Source organism: Trematosphaeria pertusa (genome assembly GCF_010094035.1).
Source record: "Trematosphaeria pertusa strain CBS 122368 unplaced genomic scaffold BU26scaffold_4, whole genome shotgun sequence".
NCBI classification, from domain to species: Eukaryota; Fungi; Ascomycota; class Dothideomycetes; order Pleosporales; family Trematosphaeriaceae; genus Trematosphaeria; species Trematosphaeria pertusa.
Genome location: NW_022987215.1, coordinates 2073984 through 2087116, shown reverse-complemented (window position 1 = coordinate 2087116; position 13133 = coordinate 2073984). Strand labels below are relative to the sequence as shown.

General features: G+C 53.0%; 7 protein-coding genes across 7 annotated transcripts; 3 read left to right on the top strand and 4 right to left on the bottom strand.

Annotated features, from left to right (window-relative positions):
- Positions 1-2: 2 nt before the first annotated feature.
- On the bottom strand, positions 3-2051 carry BU26DRAFT_539074 (FAD binding domain protein). Its single transcript, XM_033831489.1, has 5 exons — positions 1783-2051; positions 1245-1715; positions 745-1193; positions 477-688; positions 3-420 (listed from the first exon to the last, which is right to left on the bottom strand). The coding sequence occupies exons 1-5, from the start codon at positions 1879-1881 to the stop codon at positions 146-148; spliced, it is 1506 nt and encodes a 501-aa protein (XP_033687436.1). The 5' UTR covers positions 1882-2051; the 3' UTR covers positions 3-145.
- A 2060-nt stretch (positions 2052-4111) lies between these two features.
- BU26DRAFT_422587 (class II aldolase/adducin domain protein) lies at positions 4112-5062 on the top strand (the record flags this gene model as incomplete). Its single annotated transcript, XM_033823468.1, has 2 exons — positions 4112-4487; positions 4539-5062. The coding sequence occupies 2 exons, from the start codon at positions 4112-4114 to the stop codon at positions 5060-5062; spliced, it is 900 nt and encodes a 299-aa protein (XP_033687435.1).
- A 6-nt stretch (positions 5063-5068) lies between these two features.
- On the bottom strand, positions 5069-6524 carry BU26DRAFT_517057 (NAD(P)-binding protein). Its single transcript, XM_033828477.1, has 2 exons — positions 6009-6524; positions 5069-5892 (listed from the first exon to the last, which is right to left on the bottom strand). The coding sequence occupies exons 1-2, from the start codon at positions 6253-6255 to the stop codon at positions 5174-5176; spliced, it is 966 nt and encodes a 321-aa protein (XP_033687434.1). The 5' UTR covers positions 6256-6524; the 3' UTR covers positions 5069-5173.
- BU26DRAFT_452698 (LigB subunit of an aromatic-ring-opening dioxygenase LigAB) lies at positions 6265-7934 on the top strand. The gene is made up of 2 exons (XM_033824806.1): positions 6265-6736; positions 6787-7934. The coding sequence occupies exons 1-2, from the start codon at positions 6694-6696 to the stop codon at positions 7788-7790; spliced, it is 1047 nt and encodes a 348-aa protein (XP_033687433.1). The 5' UTR covers positions 6265-6693; the 3' UTR covers positions 7791-7934.
- A 767-nt stretch (positions 7935-8701) lies between these two features.
- On the top strand, positions 8702-9133 carry BU26DRAFT_562169 (uncharacterized protein; the record flags this gene model as incomplete). The annotated part of the gene is made up of 2 exons (XM_033832998.1): positions 8702-9020; positions 9099-9133. The coding sequence occupies 2 exons, from the start codon at positions 8702-8704 to the stop codon at positions 9131-9133; spliced, it is 354 nt and encodes a 117-aa protein (XP_033687432.1).
- Positions 9134-9162: 29 nt separating this feature from the next.
- On the bottom strand, positions 9163-10783 carry BU26DRAFT_602812 (uncharacterized protein; the record flags this gene model as incomplete). The annotated part of the gene is made up of 1 exon (XM_033835381.1): positions 9163-10783. The coding sequence occupies exon 1, from the start codon at positions 10753-10755 to the stop codon at positions 9163-9165; it is 1593 nt and encodes a 530-aa protein (XP_033687431.1). The 5' UTR covers positions 10756-10783.
- An 873-nt stretch (positions 10784-11656) lies between these two features.
- Positions 11657-12317, bottom strand: BU26DRAFT_502898 (uncharacterized protein; the record flags this gene model as incomplete). The annotated part of the gene is made up of 3 exons (XM_033826669.1): positions 11657-12021; positions 12075-12156; positions 12210-12317. 3 exons carry the CDS (start codon positions 12315-12317, stop codon positions 11657-11659), a joined length of 555 nt encoding a protein of 184 aa, XP_033687430.1.
- Between the last annotated feature and the right edge of the window lie 816 nt (positions 12318-13133).

Here is a 13133-nt window from a genome sequence, read left to right as displayed (position 1 = left end):
ATCAATAACTACATACCCAATACTAATTACCCTGTTATTCCTATACGCTTTCCCTTACCTCCTTACAACATGCGTTCCGGGCGGTCATGCCAGATTAGGAGCAGTGACTCCCGGGAGACCCAATGCTCCAGAAAGAACCGAACCTTCAGCGAAGTTTAAAACCACCGCGGCATAGACCACTAGAAGTGAAAATGCCCTTACGATCAACGCTCTCTTGTATCTGCACCAGCTTCTCGCGGTTGTCCGCTCCGTAAGACGAGAAGATATCTTCTCCCAGTCTGGCGTAGCCTACATACTTATAGGGATGATAAACATTCAGCCGTCTCGAAGCGTCCTCCAATCGTGAGAATAGTCGATCATAGAAGTCGCCAACTAGTACATCATCTTCTTCACGCAGCCAAGCGGTACTCAAGAGCGTTACTATAGTATTGTTCATAAGCGCTTTATACTTCCCCTATAACTGGAGGCAGACTTACTAAATAATGGTCCTTGTACGTTGCTTAAGTTGAGAGCATTGCCTCCTCGATCGGCCATACCTTGAATAGCACGCGATGGGATTGTGTACGTGATGATTTGAGGATTCAGACCTTCCACGGACTTGATATCTTCTACTTCCTCACGAAAGATCTGTAACGACCCTTGTAGCCACTCGCGAGATGGAAAGGCGGTCGTAGTCTGAAACAAATGTCTGTGTCGAGTGAGCAAGCTTGCCAAAAAGGGGCAATCAAGACGTCGGATGCTCACCTTTGAGGCGGTGGAGTAGCTGGTATACGGCCCGGTCCGGTGATGTTGCCTAAGCTGCTGATTTGTCCGGAGAACGTCGCGGCGGGAATTCGATCGATGGACGCAAATGCGGGAGGACTACCTGTTGTATTCATTGGATCAAAGTACCTCAGATTGACGGTCGGGGTGAATATATCCTCGGCTTGGACGTAGCCGTAGTAGAAATCGGCAGACACTTGTGTGTTGTGGTCTTGGCCTGTATACAGGTCATATACCTCATCTGCCACCTGATCTGTGTATGTGTCGTTCCAGGTCCGGCGTCCCGCGTATATTGGTCCTTGTGGAAACGTTCGTATGACGAAGGAGGTAATGATGCCGAAATTCCCGCCACCTGCGCCGCGAAGAGCCCAATAGAGCTCAGAATGCTGGTGCTCGTTCACTGTGACAGAGGTGGCGTTCGGCAAGACCAGCTGTTTCAGATTAGTACCGACGTGTACAAAGGTGCAAGTTCAATTACTTACCTCATACTCATAGATGTTATCAAGTGCCCACCCGTGACGAGAGGAAAGCGGTGAGGTGCCTCCTCCTGTAGCAAAGCCACCAACGCCAACACTGCCTACGCGCCCACCAACAAAAGACAGGTTGCGAGCATCGAGCGCGGAATAGACGTCCGCCGTAACGGCTCCACCACCGACCCTTGCAACGGACCCATTCATTGCCACCTCCACGCCATTCAAGCGCCTCAAGTCAATAGTTACACCACCGACTGAGTTCGAGAAATCTGGGTCGCGAGAGTGGCCGCCACACTTGACAGCAAAGTTACACCAAGTGTCAGCGAGAACACGAAGAGCGGCAGCGACTTCCGTCTTGTTGGAAGGTTCGAAACGACATGCGTATTGAACTTCAAGCTGCTTGGCATCCCAGATCGTAAAGTTGTCCTGTCCGTAGTAATGTAGAGCTGTGGGCCCGAATTCGCTCTCCAATATGTTGCACTAGGAGCATTTAAAATTAGTAAGGGGATTCAAATCAACCAGAATCCTCATATGCGTTGGTACTTACAACATTCTGACAGTTCGACGATATGGAATCGAGCTGAACCGTAAGTGTGTGGGCACTCAGGATAAGCAACCACAGAGGCAATGATCGCGGTAGGTACATGACGAAGTATTCTGTGCTGCTGCAATTCCGGACACGTGAAATGAAAATCTGGAGAGCGACAAAAGCGACAGTGCTGATGTCAAAGGGGAAAATTCAGAGCAGTAGAACCTTTTATCCGGCCGTCAATCGGACTAGACGGTCCACTCCATCTTGATTGAATTCGCCACGCCGGTGTATGCGCAGCCTTGTAAGGCCATAGCTCCGTTCTCTCAAGCGGCATCGTGCCAGCGAGGGCTTTTGTTGATCTCAATAGCAGCATCGTGCTCCACTTCCAGCCCTCGGCATGTAGGAATTCATGGTATGTGCTACCTTGGCTCACGTCAGTGCGTTGCCACATTCCAAGGATCATAAAGTATGTTTCCGTTGCATTGGCCCGCTATCAGTTCTGCGCCGAACTTAGATACCGTTTGAAGGGCATCGAGGCACTACCTGCTGCGCTTTGCATTATGTATGTCTCTACATGTTTAAGGGTCTGCTGTCAGCCATGACGGCTGTATGGAACGGTACTTGATGCGAAGATAGTTAAGAGTCAAATCCGCAAACGGTTCAGGGCTACCTCTCCTGGTTGGCGGTTACATGCAAATCTTTGAAAATTCGCCGCTACTGCAAGTGGATGACAGTCCGTGGCTGTGCTGACGAGCCAAGCCAAGCCAAGAATGCGTTGCAGACCCACTCCGTTAACTCCGCCTGCGGGGAAGAAAGAACAAAAGGGAAGGGTCCGCTGCAAGAACCCTAGCACTCAATATAACACAAAAGCCCCCTGCCAAGGTAACCTAATCTCGATCCTGCGCAGTAATGATTGTGCATTGAATTCTACAATGCACAGGGCGTCGATAGACAGCTCTTGCGGAACGACGGAAACGTGATAACTTCTTCTCTTCATCCATCTAGTCTATCTTGATTCAGTTCCAGTTTCCCGGGCATCGCAACTACCCGAAGATAGACCGGGTGTGATCGGGACCCAGGCTCCGCGCCCGCGACCCTACCAGAGCGCTCCGCATGAATTAGTCAGCCAGCCCATATTGCGTACCCTGGAAGAGCCAAAGCCTTTCAATAATATGGAGAGATATGCTAGCAATCCTATCACAAAGCCCCGCCAGCGCAACGCCATTTGAATCCAAGCCGGAGAACGGAAACGCACATTTCCGGGTCGAGGATGTCTTACGTTGCTTGAAGCAGACGGGGAACGCCCTCTGTTGTGTACTCGCCGTTATAATCAGCTACAAGTGCATATAGAGCTGAATTGTCAGTTGTGCACCTGACATGTCTTCCTCGACAGTCCATTTCCAATGTGTCAATTAGTTAGGCCATTGCCAGGCAACAGGAGTGAGAGTAGATTATCGGTGTACGCGCTACCGACTGTTTGGAGAGACTAAGTACGGACCTCACTCTCTTAGCTAACACTTGGCTAAGAATTCGCGCTTTCTGTACTAGCCAACCTGTCCGAGTGCCTTCCCCTTTTCGAAGATATAGTCCCCATCTCATATCTAGCGATATGCCTTCTATTTCCTGAAGTAGCGTCCTTGGCTTTGTGAAGTGCGTTGCACCCATTGCTGGAGCAATACCATTGGGAATAACGCTGAACTCGTAACTACAACTACTGACATTGTTTCGGGCCAAGATTTGAGCAGTTAGGCGGCGAGGTGCGTGCCATACAAGATCTCCTACAAAAGCAGATATGCGTTTGTACTGCAGGCCGAGTGATGCTGGTGGTCGACCTTCGAGTGTCGACGGAATGCTAATTTCGGGAACATCGGGATACAGTGTCGCGAGATCACCTCGAAGGCCATGCTCGACGGCTCTCCCTTCCATCTCTTGCCAAGCGATCCTTATCCTAAACGCCAACGCCTTGTTTGCTGTTGTTTGGTACAGGAACTGGTCGTGGATAGACTGAATGGTGGTAGACCACATGTTCTCCAAGGTGCCGGGGTCCACTTCCCCTTCGGACTTCAGCGCCGCCATTCTTATCGCGCTCGAGCGGGGTAGTGTAGCTTCCTTTCGGAACGCACAATCTAGCAGTGGAGATGGGAAGTCGCCGGCGCACCTTTCACGCTATGATATATCGTTGAACGGTGGCAAAGACCTGGGATGGCAACGCTGGTGCTGGAAACCGCTGCTGCGTGACACAACTTACTCCTCAGCTCCTCTTACACTTATTCGGGAACTTTATCCCTTTTCAACGCACAGAGTGCCTTCACGCAAATCTCAGAAGCCGATATACAAAATCGCAATGGCTCCTTCAGCCGTCACGCCTCCCGCTGCTCCTTCTACGAAAACCCTCCAACAAAACGTTGAGCACAATTCTGGCGACCCCTCATTGGCATTCATTCACGATGAGACTACCGCGCCGCCAACCTTCACGGACAAGTTCGAAGAGCGCGCATATCTCAAGCACCGCCTCGCCCTCGCGTTCCGTATTTTCGCACAGTTTGGATTCGCGGAAGGCGTAGCCGGTCACATTACAGTCAGAGACCCAGTGGACCCCAGCAGCTTCTGGGTCAACCCATTTGGGATGCACTTCAGTATGATCAGGGATGAGGATTTGATTAGAGTGGATCATGAAGGCAAAGTGGTTGATGGTGGGAAGAATCGGAGGTTGAACTACGGTAAGCGGCGTGCAGAACGAGGCAAGAGAAGTCAAAACTGATATTAAACAGCTGCCTACGCAATCCACGCTCAAATCCACGCTGCCCGCCCAGACGTTCTCTGTGCCGCTCACTCCCACACAACCTACGGCCGCGCCATGTGCGCCACCGGCAAAACCCTGCAGCCCCTCACCCAGGACTCGTGCGTCTTTTACAACGACCACGTCCTCTATTCTAACTTCGCTGGTGTTGTTCTGGTCTCTGAGGAAGGCAAGCATATCGCCGCCTGCCTGGGCAACAAGAAGGCTGCTTTGCTGGGAAACCATGGGCTGCTGACGGTTGCGCCGAGCGTGGAGGCCTGCGTGGCGTGGTTCGTGTTGCTAGAAAGCTGTTGCGAGGTGCAACTTCTGGCAGATGCGAGTGTCGGCGGACGGAGGGAGGAGCTGGTAGAGATAGGGGAGAATGAGGCGACTAGTACGTGGGAGGCGCTGGGGAAGGCCAGTGGGGGGTATTTTATGGGGTTGCCGTTGTTCCAGGTGGCGGAGAAGGAGTTTGGGGAGCGCACGTTCTTGGGAAGGGGGCTGGAACCTTTGTAAGCAATCAATAGTATATGGTCCCATGAAAATTCAAGCTTTCTTTCTCTGCTGGTACATGAACTGGAAAGGGACTAACTATGACTGAGTTTCGTCCATCTACAGCGCACCGCTCTAGAACCCAGGAATCTCCTTCTCCAGCGCCATCTTGACCTGGTCGTTCAGCGTCTCCATCTCCGGCTCCCCGATCCTCCAGTTATCCCTCATATCATACAGCGTGCCGCCTTCGGTCCATATCCTCCTCAGCGTATACACCGTGGCTAGCGGGTTCCCGCTCTCCCATGCGTCTTTCTCAAGTGTCCTCAACTCATCAAGAGACGTATAACTCACGTCCCACTTCGAGCCTGTTTGCTTCTCGTACTCGGCCGCGATCTCATTTGGCGTCGTGGTGAAGCTGTTCACTTTAAGAGTGCGAGGGGATTCAGTCACGGGCGTCTTGAGGGCAGCGACGAGCAGGCGGCCCACGTCTTTCATCGTCGTGAAGCTCACTTTGTCCTCTCCAGTACCTAGAAGAACTGCTTTCTTCGCCTTGGCATCAAAGCTGCCTGCTCTCTCGTCATCTCCTCTCATTTTCCCAATGTACAGGTCTGAGTACGGCCCAGTGACTAGGTATGTGACGTTGAGCTTCTTGATGTTTTCGCGGATGTACTTGCGTACTTGGAGTTTGAGCTGGTGCGGCTTTTCGTGGGCGGAGTGTGGGGAGTATTCGATGTCTGTGCCGTATTCGGAGGGGTAGAAGTGGGTGATTGTGGGGGAGGATTCCGCGAGCTTCAGGAGGGAGATTTGGGTGAGGATTACGTTGCGGCCGAGGGCGGAGATTACGGTGTCGTATCCTTTGTTGGACTATTAACAAGCTAACATTTTGACATGCGGAAGACGCATGTAAATGGGCAACATGGCGTTGCTACCATCTTCATGAAGTCGTGGGGAAAGTGCAGGCTAAACTTACCCTCGTAAGCTTTCACGACGTCCGCCTCATTGTTCACGTCGCCAACCACGACTTCTACACCCTTCGCTTTCAACGAATCAATATCATGCTTCTTCTTCTCCGCCGTGCTGGGCGAAGTGAATATCCCAATCTTCTCGAAATCACTCTTTGCGCTCACTAGCGCATCGAGAATGTACTTTCCGATGACGCCGGTCGCGCCGAACAGCAGGATCTTCTTGGGCAGCGGCACTGCGTCGCTCGGGGCCATGTTGCGGGATGCGGGACTTCCGAAAGCCTGATGATCAGTCCACTGCTTCGAGTATGAGCGACGCTCGCGATAGACTCCGTGGCTTGATGGTGCTGTTGTGAAATGCGTGATTGCCGCTGGTGTTGCGCGTTGCGCGTCGGCAGTGCGGAGTTGTCCAAGTGCGGGGCTGCGAAGTGGGAGCGCAGATGTCCGATAAGACCTCCACTACTGGAGGTAAGTAGAATAGATGATGGTTCGGTGGGCGATGGCAAGTGGTGGCATCGGTTGGTTTAAGTATTCCAGTTTCCTCTGCTCGTCCATGTTGTGCTGCTTTATCCTTCATCGGCCGCTCATTCGTACGAAGCGCATTCGGACCCACTTCACGTGTCTCGATTTGTGATTTCCACGCCCTTTCCGCTTGCAACAGGCATAGCTTTGGTATTTCCATCGTATTTCAACATGGGCAAAGTCGTTGCTGGCATTGCGCTCTCGCACGCTCCTGGTATTGCCTCACATTCCACATTCTACCAAGTCATCTAATAGTACTCTCAGGAGCCCTTGGCTTTCCAGAGACTGCACCACCACACCAGCGCGAATCTACCGAGAAGGCGACACGGGACCTAGGCATCACACTAGAACAAGCTAAGCCTGATGTCATCTTCGCCTTCCTGGACGACCATTTCGAGAACTTCTTCCGCAACCACATGCCCACGATTGCCATTGGTGTATCGGACTACCACGAGGGCCCCGCAGACCAATGGATGGAGCCGCTGCACATCACCAAGAAGACGAAATTCCCCGGAAACCCAAAAGTCGCCGAGCACCTAATCAAGAGCCTGGTAGACCAGGGATTCGACTGCTCGCGGACGGGATCGATCGAGTATGGGCAGAATCTGCTCATGCCATGGGTACTCATGAAAGCCGACCTCCCCAACGTCTCCGTGGTCCCCATTTTCTTAAACGTCTTCACTCCACCGCTTATGAAGTACTCGCGCGCCTTTGCGCTGGGCGAAGCATGTCGTAAAGCCGCCGAGACACTCCCAGACGACACCCGCGTAGCCTTTATGTCCACAGGCGGCCTGTCCCACTGGCCACCATACTGGAACCCCAACCAAGCCGGCGACCCACCCACCGACCCCTTCCTCGCCATCATGAAAGAGTACCAAACATTCGGCAAGCCCATCCTGAAAAAGTACCCAGATCTCTTCGTCAAGTTCGACGAGTACGAAATCGAAATGGCGGCTAAGAACGAGTATCCGCTTAACTCATCACGCAAAGTCCCGCTCGTCAACGCGGAGTGGGACCGCAAGTTCTTGGACCACTTCTGTGGCGGGGACAACGAGTGGTTGAGGAATTTGACGTACGAGGAGGTCGAAGACGAGGCTGGGCATGGTGGGCATGAAGTGCTGAACTGGGTAGCGTTGAGCGGGGCAATGGGTGGGAAGCGGGCGAAGTTGCTGCTGTATGAGCCGGTTATTGAGTGGATTTGTGGGATGAGTTATGTGGATTTTGAGGTGGGGAAGGGGGAGACGAATGGGACGAATGGTGTTCACTGAGTAATGACAAGTATCAGTGCCCATTATGCAGTTTATATGTACGTATTCACGATTTTTCATTGCATTCTTGTTCTTAGGTAATGCTCAGCGCCACCTTCACGCCCAAGAGGCGTTCTGCAGGCTTCGCTCGCCCTCGGTCCTCAGTAAGCTTCTCCCTAACCTGGAACGTCTCCCATCGATCTATCCTCCTCTTTAATCGTTGTACAGTAACCCTAATAGCATCCCTAGCATCCGCCTTTCCGCTCTTCCCTCCTGACTGCCCCTGAGTTAGAGCCCAAGGCTCTTATCCACAGGCCCCGCGCCCCGGCCGAGAAAGCGCGCCATCAATTGCGATACAGTGATCCATCGTCACGCTGTCTTGAGAATGTAGATGCAAAACTATGGGGGTCTGATTGCCTTGAACGGAGGCTTAAGGAATAAAAAATACCACTACACGAGAAGGATGCGTATAAAGTCGTATTCTAGATTGCGGTCAGCCTCGCATCCGTGACATCAACCCCACTCCGGTCCTGCTGCCAGCGTCAATGAAGAGCAGCATCGAACATTTTTCTACGCTCTCGTGATAACGAAATTGCTACCCCGCGTAGAAGGTGGGGACTATTGTCTATAGGCTGACATCTAAGCGACCTCACTACGGCAGTATCATGCTCAAAAGTCTGCAGCACAAGCCTTCGACTGCCTCATCGGTCTACGTTTTCTCGTGTTCCTGCTTAGGCACGAAATCCTCACCGTCAAAAAATGTTCAATCGAAACGTAATATACGACATCCTTCTGGCCCACAGTACGCTCCCCGCAATGCATACATAAACGCACGATCTGCGCCCTTCAGAAGAGAGATCGAAACGGTATCCAGCTCATCATAATTCCTATTGCGCATATCTTCCCAGGTGCCCAGACTTTCCACCGCCACAATGAAATTCACTCTCATCTCCCCCCTCTTCCTCTCCCTCACGCAAGCCTGCCTCGTCTACCAAGCCTTCCAAAACGCCGGAACACGCGACCTCTCTGCGACGCTCGTCGACAACGGGCAAAAAGTGTGCTGGTTCGACGGATCGGGTCCAGACGCCGGCGGCGCGTATCGCTTCACCTGCATCGCGGCGAACTTCGCTGCTATTGTGTATGATAACGGGGCTCGGGTGACGTATGCGAATCCATGGGGGAACTTTGAGTTCAGGGCGAGCATAGGTGGGCACGGGGGCACGATTGAGTATTATGCGTATGAGTATGGGTGTTAGTGACGGGAAGGGGTGAGTTGGGGGTGAGTCCATTCTATTCTACTTGCGTCGCTCGACGCTGACATTGGCTAAGGTACATTGCGCCAGATCTACTTGTGGTACAACTAGCTATGCAGGACCTTCATTTGCACCAACCGCTATCCATCCTGCTCGTCGGTAATCCCCAGGCCCGCCATGTGACCCGATATGTCATTCGCATTCTTCGATCGTCCTCCATCCCCGGTGAGCCTCTTCCTGGTCCGGAACGTCACGATTTCATCTACCATCTTCCTGACCTTCTCTCCTTCAATCCCCATGGCAGCCGTCGGACAGAACAGCAGACTCTCGCCCTGCTTCAGCTGCACAATTTTCTGAAACCACTCTCGATCCCCACTCCCCGCGGTCTCAGACCTCCTCTCCGCTTCGACACCGGTAAGGTACAGAGCTGCGATATGCTTCTTCAGCACTTTGAACCATTCGGGGCTCGTGCACTGATGCACCATTGTGATGCTGCATAGATCCAGAAGGGCGGTGTTGATGGACGGCTCCTGTGTCGCAACGACGATTCGTGCGCCTTGGTGTCGCTGCTCGCGGACGGTCTTTAGGAGCCTGCCAGTGAACTGCTTGGCTGCTGCACTATCGGTCTTCATGTAGTTGTGGGCCTCATCGAGGGCGACGATCTTCCCACAAGTGGTTAGAGGAAGGAAGATGGAAAGGCAGATGTCGAAGAGTACGCATGCGGAGTCGGCATCTATGACTGGGTCCGTGAGGTCGATGATGGTAAGGTTACCCGGCTTTCCTTTGAGGAGATCGCGCTTCTTCGGATCTTCTTTGGCGACCAGCTTCTGCCACTTGCGCTTCCGAACTTCAGTTGATTGGTTATCCGGATTAGCGCCCGTTCCGCCTCCACTCCCGCTAGTATTCTTGCGTGGTTTAGCGGGGAGGCCCAAGAAGCTCCTCAGTAAATCCAAACGCATCTCCATCGGCCCACTCTGCCCGCTCGTGAAGTTCTCGTCATCTATTTTCTTCTCGAATTCTGCGTAGTCGAAAGCGCCGAGACCACCAGTATCGGTCGCCATCTCCCGGAGGATCTTGATAAGGACTTGCATGTAGAGCGGCATCTCGCCGTCCTTTTCCACTGCCATCAAGGTCTTGACACGCTCGGTATCTAGCTGTGAGGAGTGCAGTTCCAGCTTTTTCACTTCGATCGTTGGCTTTGGGTACATGCGCGCCATGTTTTCGTACTGCTCCTTCAAGCGCCCGTGGTTGCTCGCGCTGACCAGTACCGTAACCGGAATCTCGGAGCAGAGATGCGCTGCCTCGCAGACGCCGCTCCCTTGGGAGCTATCGTAGTGGAACACCAGTCCCGCAAGTGGATTCGGATTCTTGCCAATACGCGGATCTTGAAGTAGGCAGTTCTCCAGCATACAGGAGAGAGCGTGCGATTTTCCAGAGCCTTGCGAGCCGCAGAGGAAAGCGGACCATGGAGTGTTGGTGTTCAACAGAATGGGCTTGGGGCGATCCGAATCGGGATTGGAAAGGTCCTGACCCAGTACTGCATACTGCTGCAGTGCGGGATCGGGATGAGAATGCTGATCAAGGGTGTGCTTGACGTCCCACCAGATCAGAGGCGCCGTCTTGACTTCCTCGAGTGCGACGGCGGCTTGAAGTTCCTCTTGATTGGTAGATCCATGGGTGGTCAGGAGTTCTTGGTACAGGCTCAGTTCGTTCTCGCTCGATGTGGAGGACATCTTTGAGAAAGGTGTTGACAGGATGAGGACTAGGAAAAAGGATCGGAATATGGAAGCTGGTGTAAGCTTTATACCAACCTAGAAAACTGTTTCCCACTTTCAGAAGCATCGCGAAGTTTGTATTTGTCGCAATAGCGTGAATTTGCGGGCTCTTGCAAGCGAAACATTGTCTCGACGAGGTTGGTTGATTGGAAATCCTGCGGTGAAACCTGATCGGGTTATGGGAAGACGGCGCGGCTTCAGTGCGCGACCACAGTTCCAATGGAGAGATGGACGCCAGCCCCGATACCTCAGCCACCGCCTTGGGTGGTTGATGTTAGGAAAAGAGGAGACATGGCTGGCCCGCTGTCTTAAAGCTCTGTCTTCAGCGGGCGATCCAGGCTCCAAATCACCGGCCTTGCATATTACTGTAGTGGCCTAGAACAAGATCACGAGACAAGGTATGTTTGGTATAGAGACGTGTAGTATTCTTGAGTGTGAGATTAGAAGTCGCCCTTGGAGACATCGGGAGGGAAAACTTGCAAGTGGGGCCAAGCCGCTAGGCTCACGCTAAGCCTACCTTGGATCCATGACCGGGAAAACATTGATTGATAGTGCTCGACTTGGTGAATAGACAAAGAATTCAAAAGTTGGGAAAGGCAAAGCCTTTGCGCGCGAGGCAATGATTCCCTACCTATTCGGCCACCGTAGAAAATCGGAGATTGCATGCAGAGGTCATCAAGCCCCGCTCAGCTTTGGATTTTCTTGTATTTACAATTATTTACAAAGTTCCGCTCACAGAGCCAGTTCCAAAATATACCAGTGCAAGAAGTCCTCACCCCTGAATACACCACGCTCCCCTTCTCATAGCCTGCCGTCCCGATGCAGCCATGTTCATCTTCTTAGACGTCGAGGAAGAAGGTTAGTTGCAGTTCGCAGCAGCCACATTGTTGTTTGCGTTGTTGCCATTGCCCTTGCCCTTGTGGTGCCTCTTCTGGTTTGCGCAGTTGTTACCGGTCGCCCCGGTCGCCGCGGTGGTTCCGTTCGTGGCCGCAGCATTGCCAGCGGCAGCGGCTGCAGCAGCGTTGGCGTTGGCGTTAGCGTTGGCATTAGCATTGTTGTTATTGTTCTTTCCCTTCTTGCCGTTGCCGTTGGCATTGGCGTTGGTAGTCGCGGCGTTGTTGTTCGCATTTGCGTTCGTGTTCGCGTTGTTAGCATTGGCAGCAGCGGCGTTATTGGCATTTGCATTCGCGTTCGCGTTGTTGGCATTTCCGCCCTTGCCCTTGCCTGTCATGGAGTCAGCATCAGTTTGGAAGAGTGGAGTAGTGTGAGAACCGTACCCTTGTGGTGGCGGGGCATGAGCTCTGCGGCGACCGATCGAGCATGGTCCATGTAGATGTGCGCAATGTTGGCCGGGCCACCCTGTAATCGAGGTTAGTCCAGCTATCAAGAAGTGTCGCGTCGGGTGCGCATACCACATGGCGGACGGCTAGAGCCCTCTTGAACTCAGCCGGATCGGCGACAACGGGAGCGGTGGCCATGAGGCCGAGGACGAAAGCCGAAGCGATGGTGGAGAAATGCATGATGATTGAAAGGATTGGGGTGGAATAAGACTGGTATATGAAGAAACTGCCGGCAGTGAAGGGACTGAAAAGGTCGAATCAATCGACGAAGAGAACGTAAGGCGAACTGAAAGAAAGGCCCGGAGGAAGGTATAGAGAAGGAATGCTGGTGTGGGATGAGGTCTCAGTAGGGAGGGCAGGCGCCTTAAGTACTTCAGCACACCTGATCTCCCACATAGCTATGCACTGGGCTCATGTAGCACTAGACGCTGCACTCCGCAATGCAGAGGCAGCCTGGTGGCTGGAGAGCGATGGCATACTTGGTCATCCTGCATCTCATCAAAACCATTCCGCAAGGGGTTCGTGGACCCCTTCGCACCGTTGATCAAGCAATACGTGATCCACTAAGGCCATCAATGGGCGGTAACAGGCGTCAAGGCCCCAGTCCATTAGCGATTATGGCAAAGTCTGCGGAGTCCAGACGTCGTTCAGGGTTAGACTCCACGAGAATGGGCGCCTAGCTGCCGCTCAGGCACGTCTCAGAGGTTCGAGGCCGCAATGAAGCTGCGCAAGCGGAGCCTGTAACCGCGTTAACGGATGTTGGTGAGACTGTTGAGCTAAGCTTTCGCCGAGACCTGTGACAAGAGATGAAAGAGACGAACGGGAAAGCAGAGACGAGGCGGGTCCCCGAACAATTGAAAGCTAGGCCCTTCCTCAAGCGCGGGAAGGATTCGAGTCCGGGGTTGAATTAGAGGGGCGAATCGATGCGTGAGTCCGCGATGTTGGTCGTGTTTTGAAAGGCGATCAGACAGGAACAGGAAAAGGTGCGACAGATCG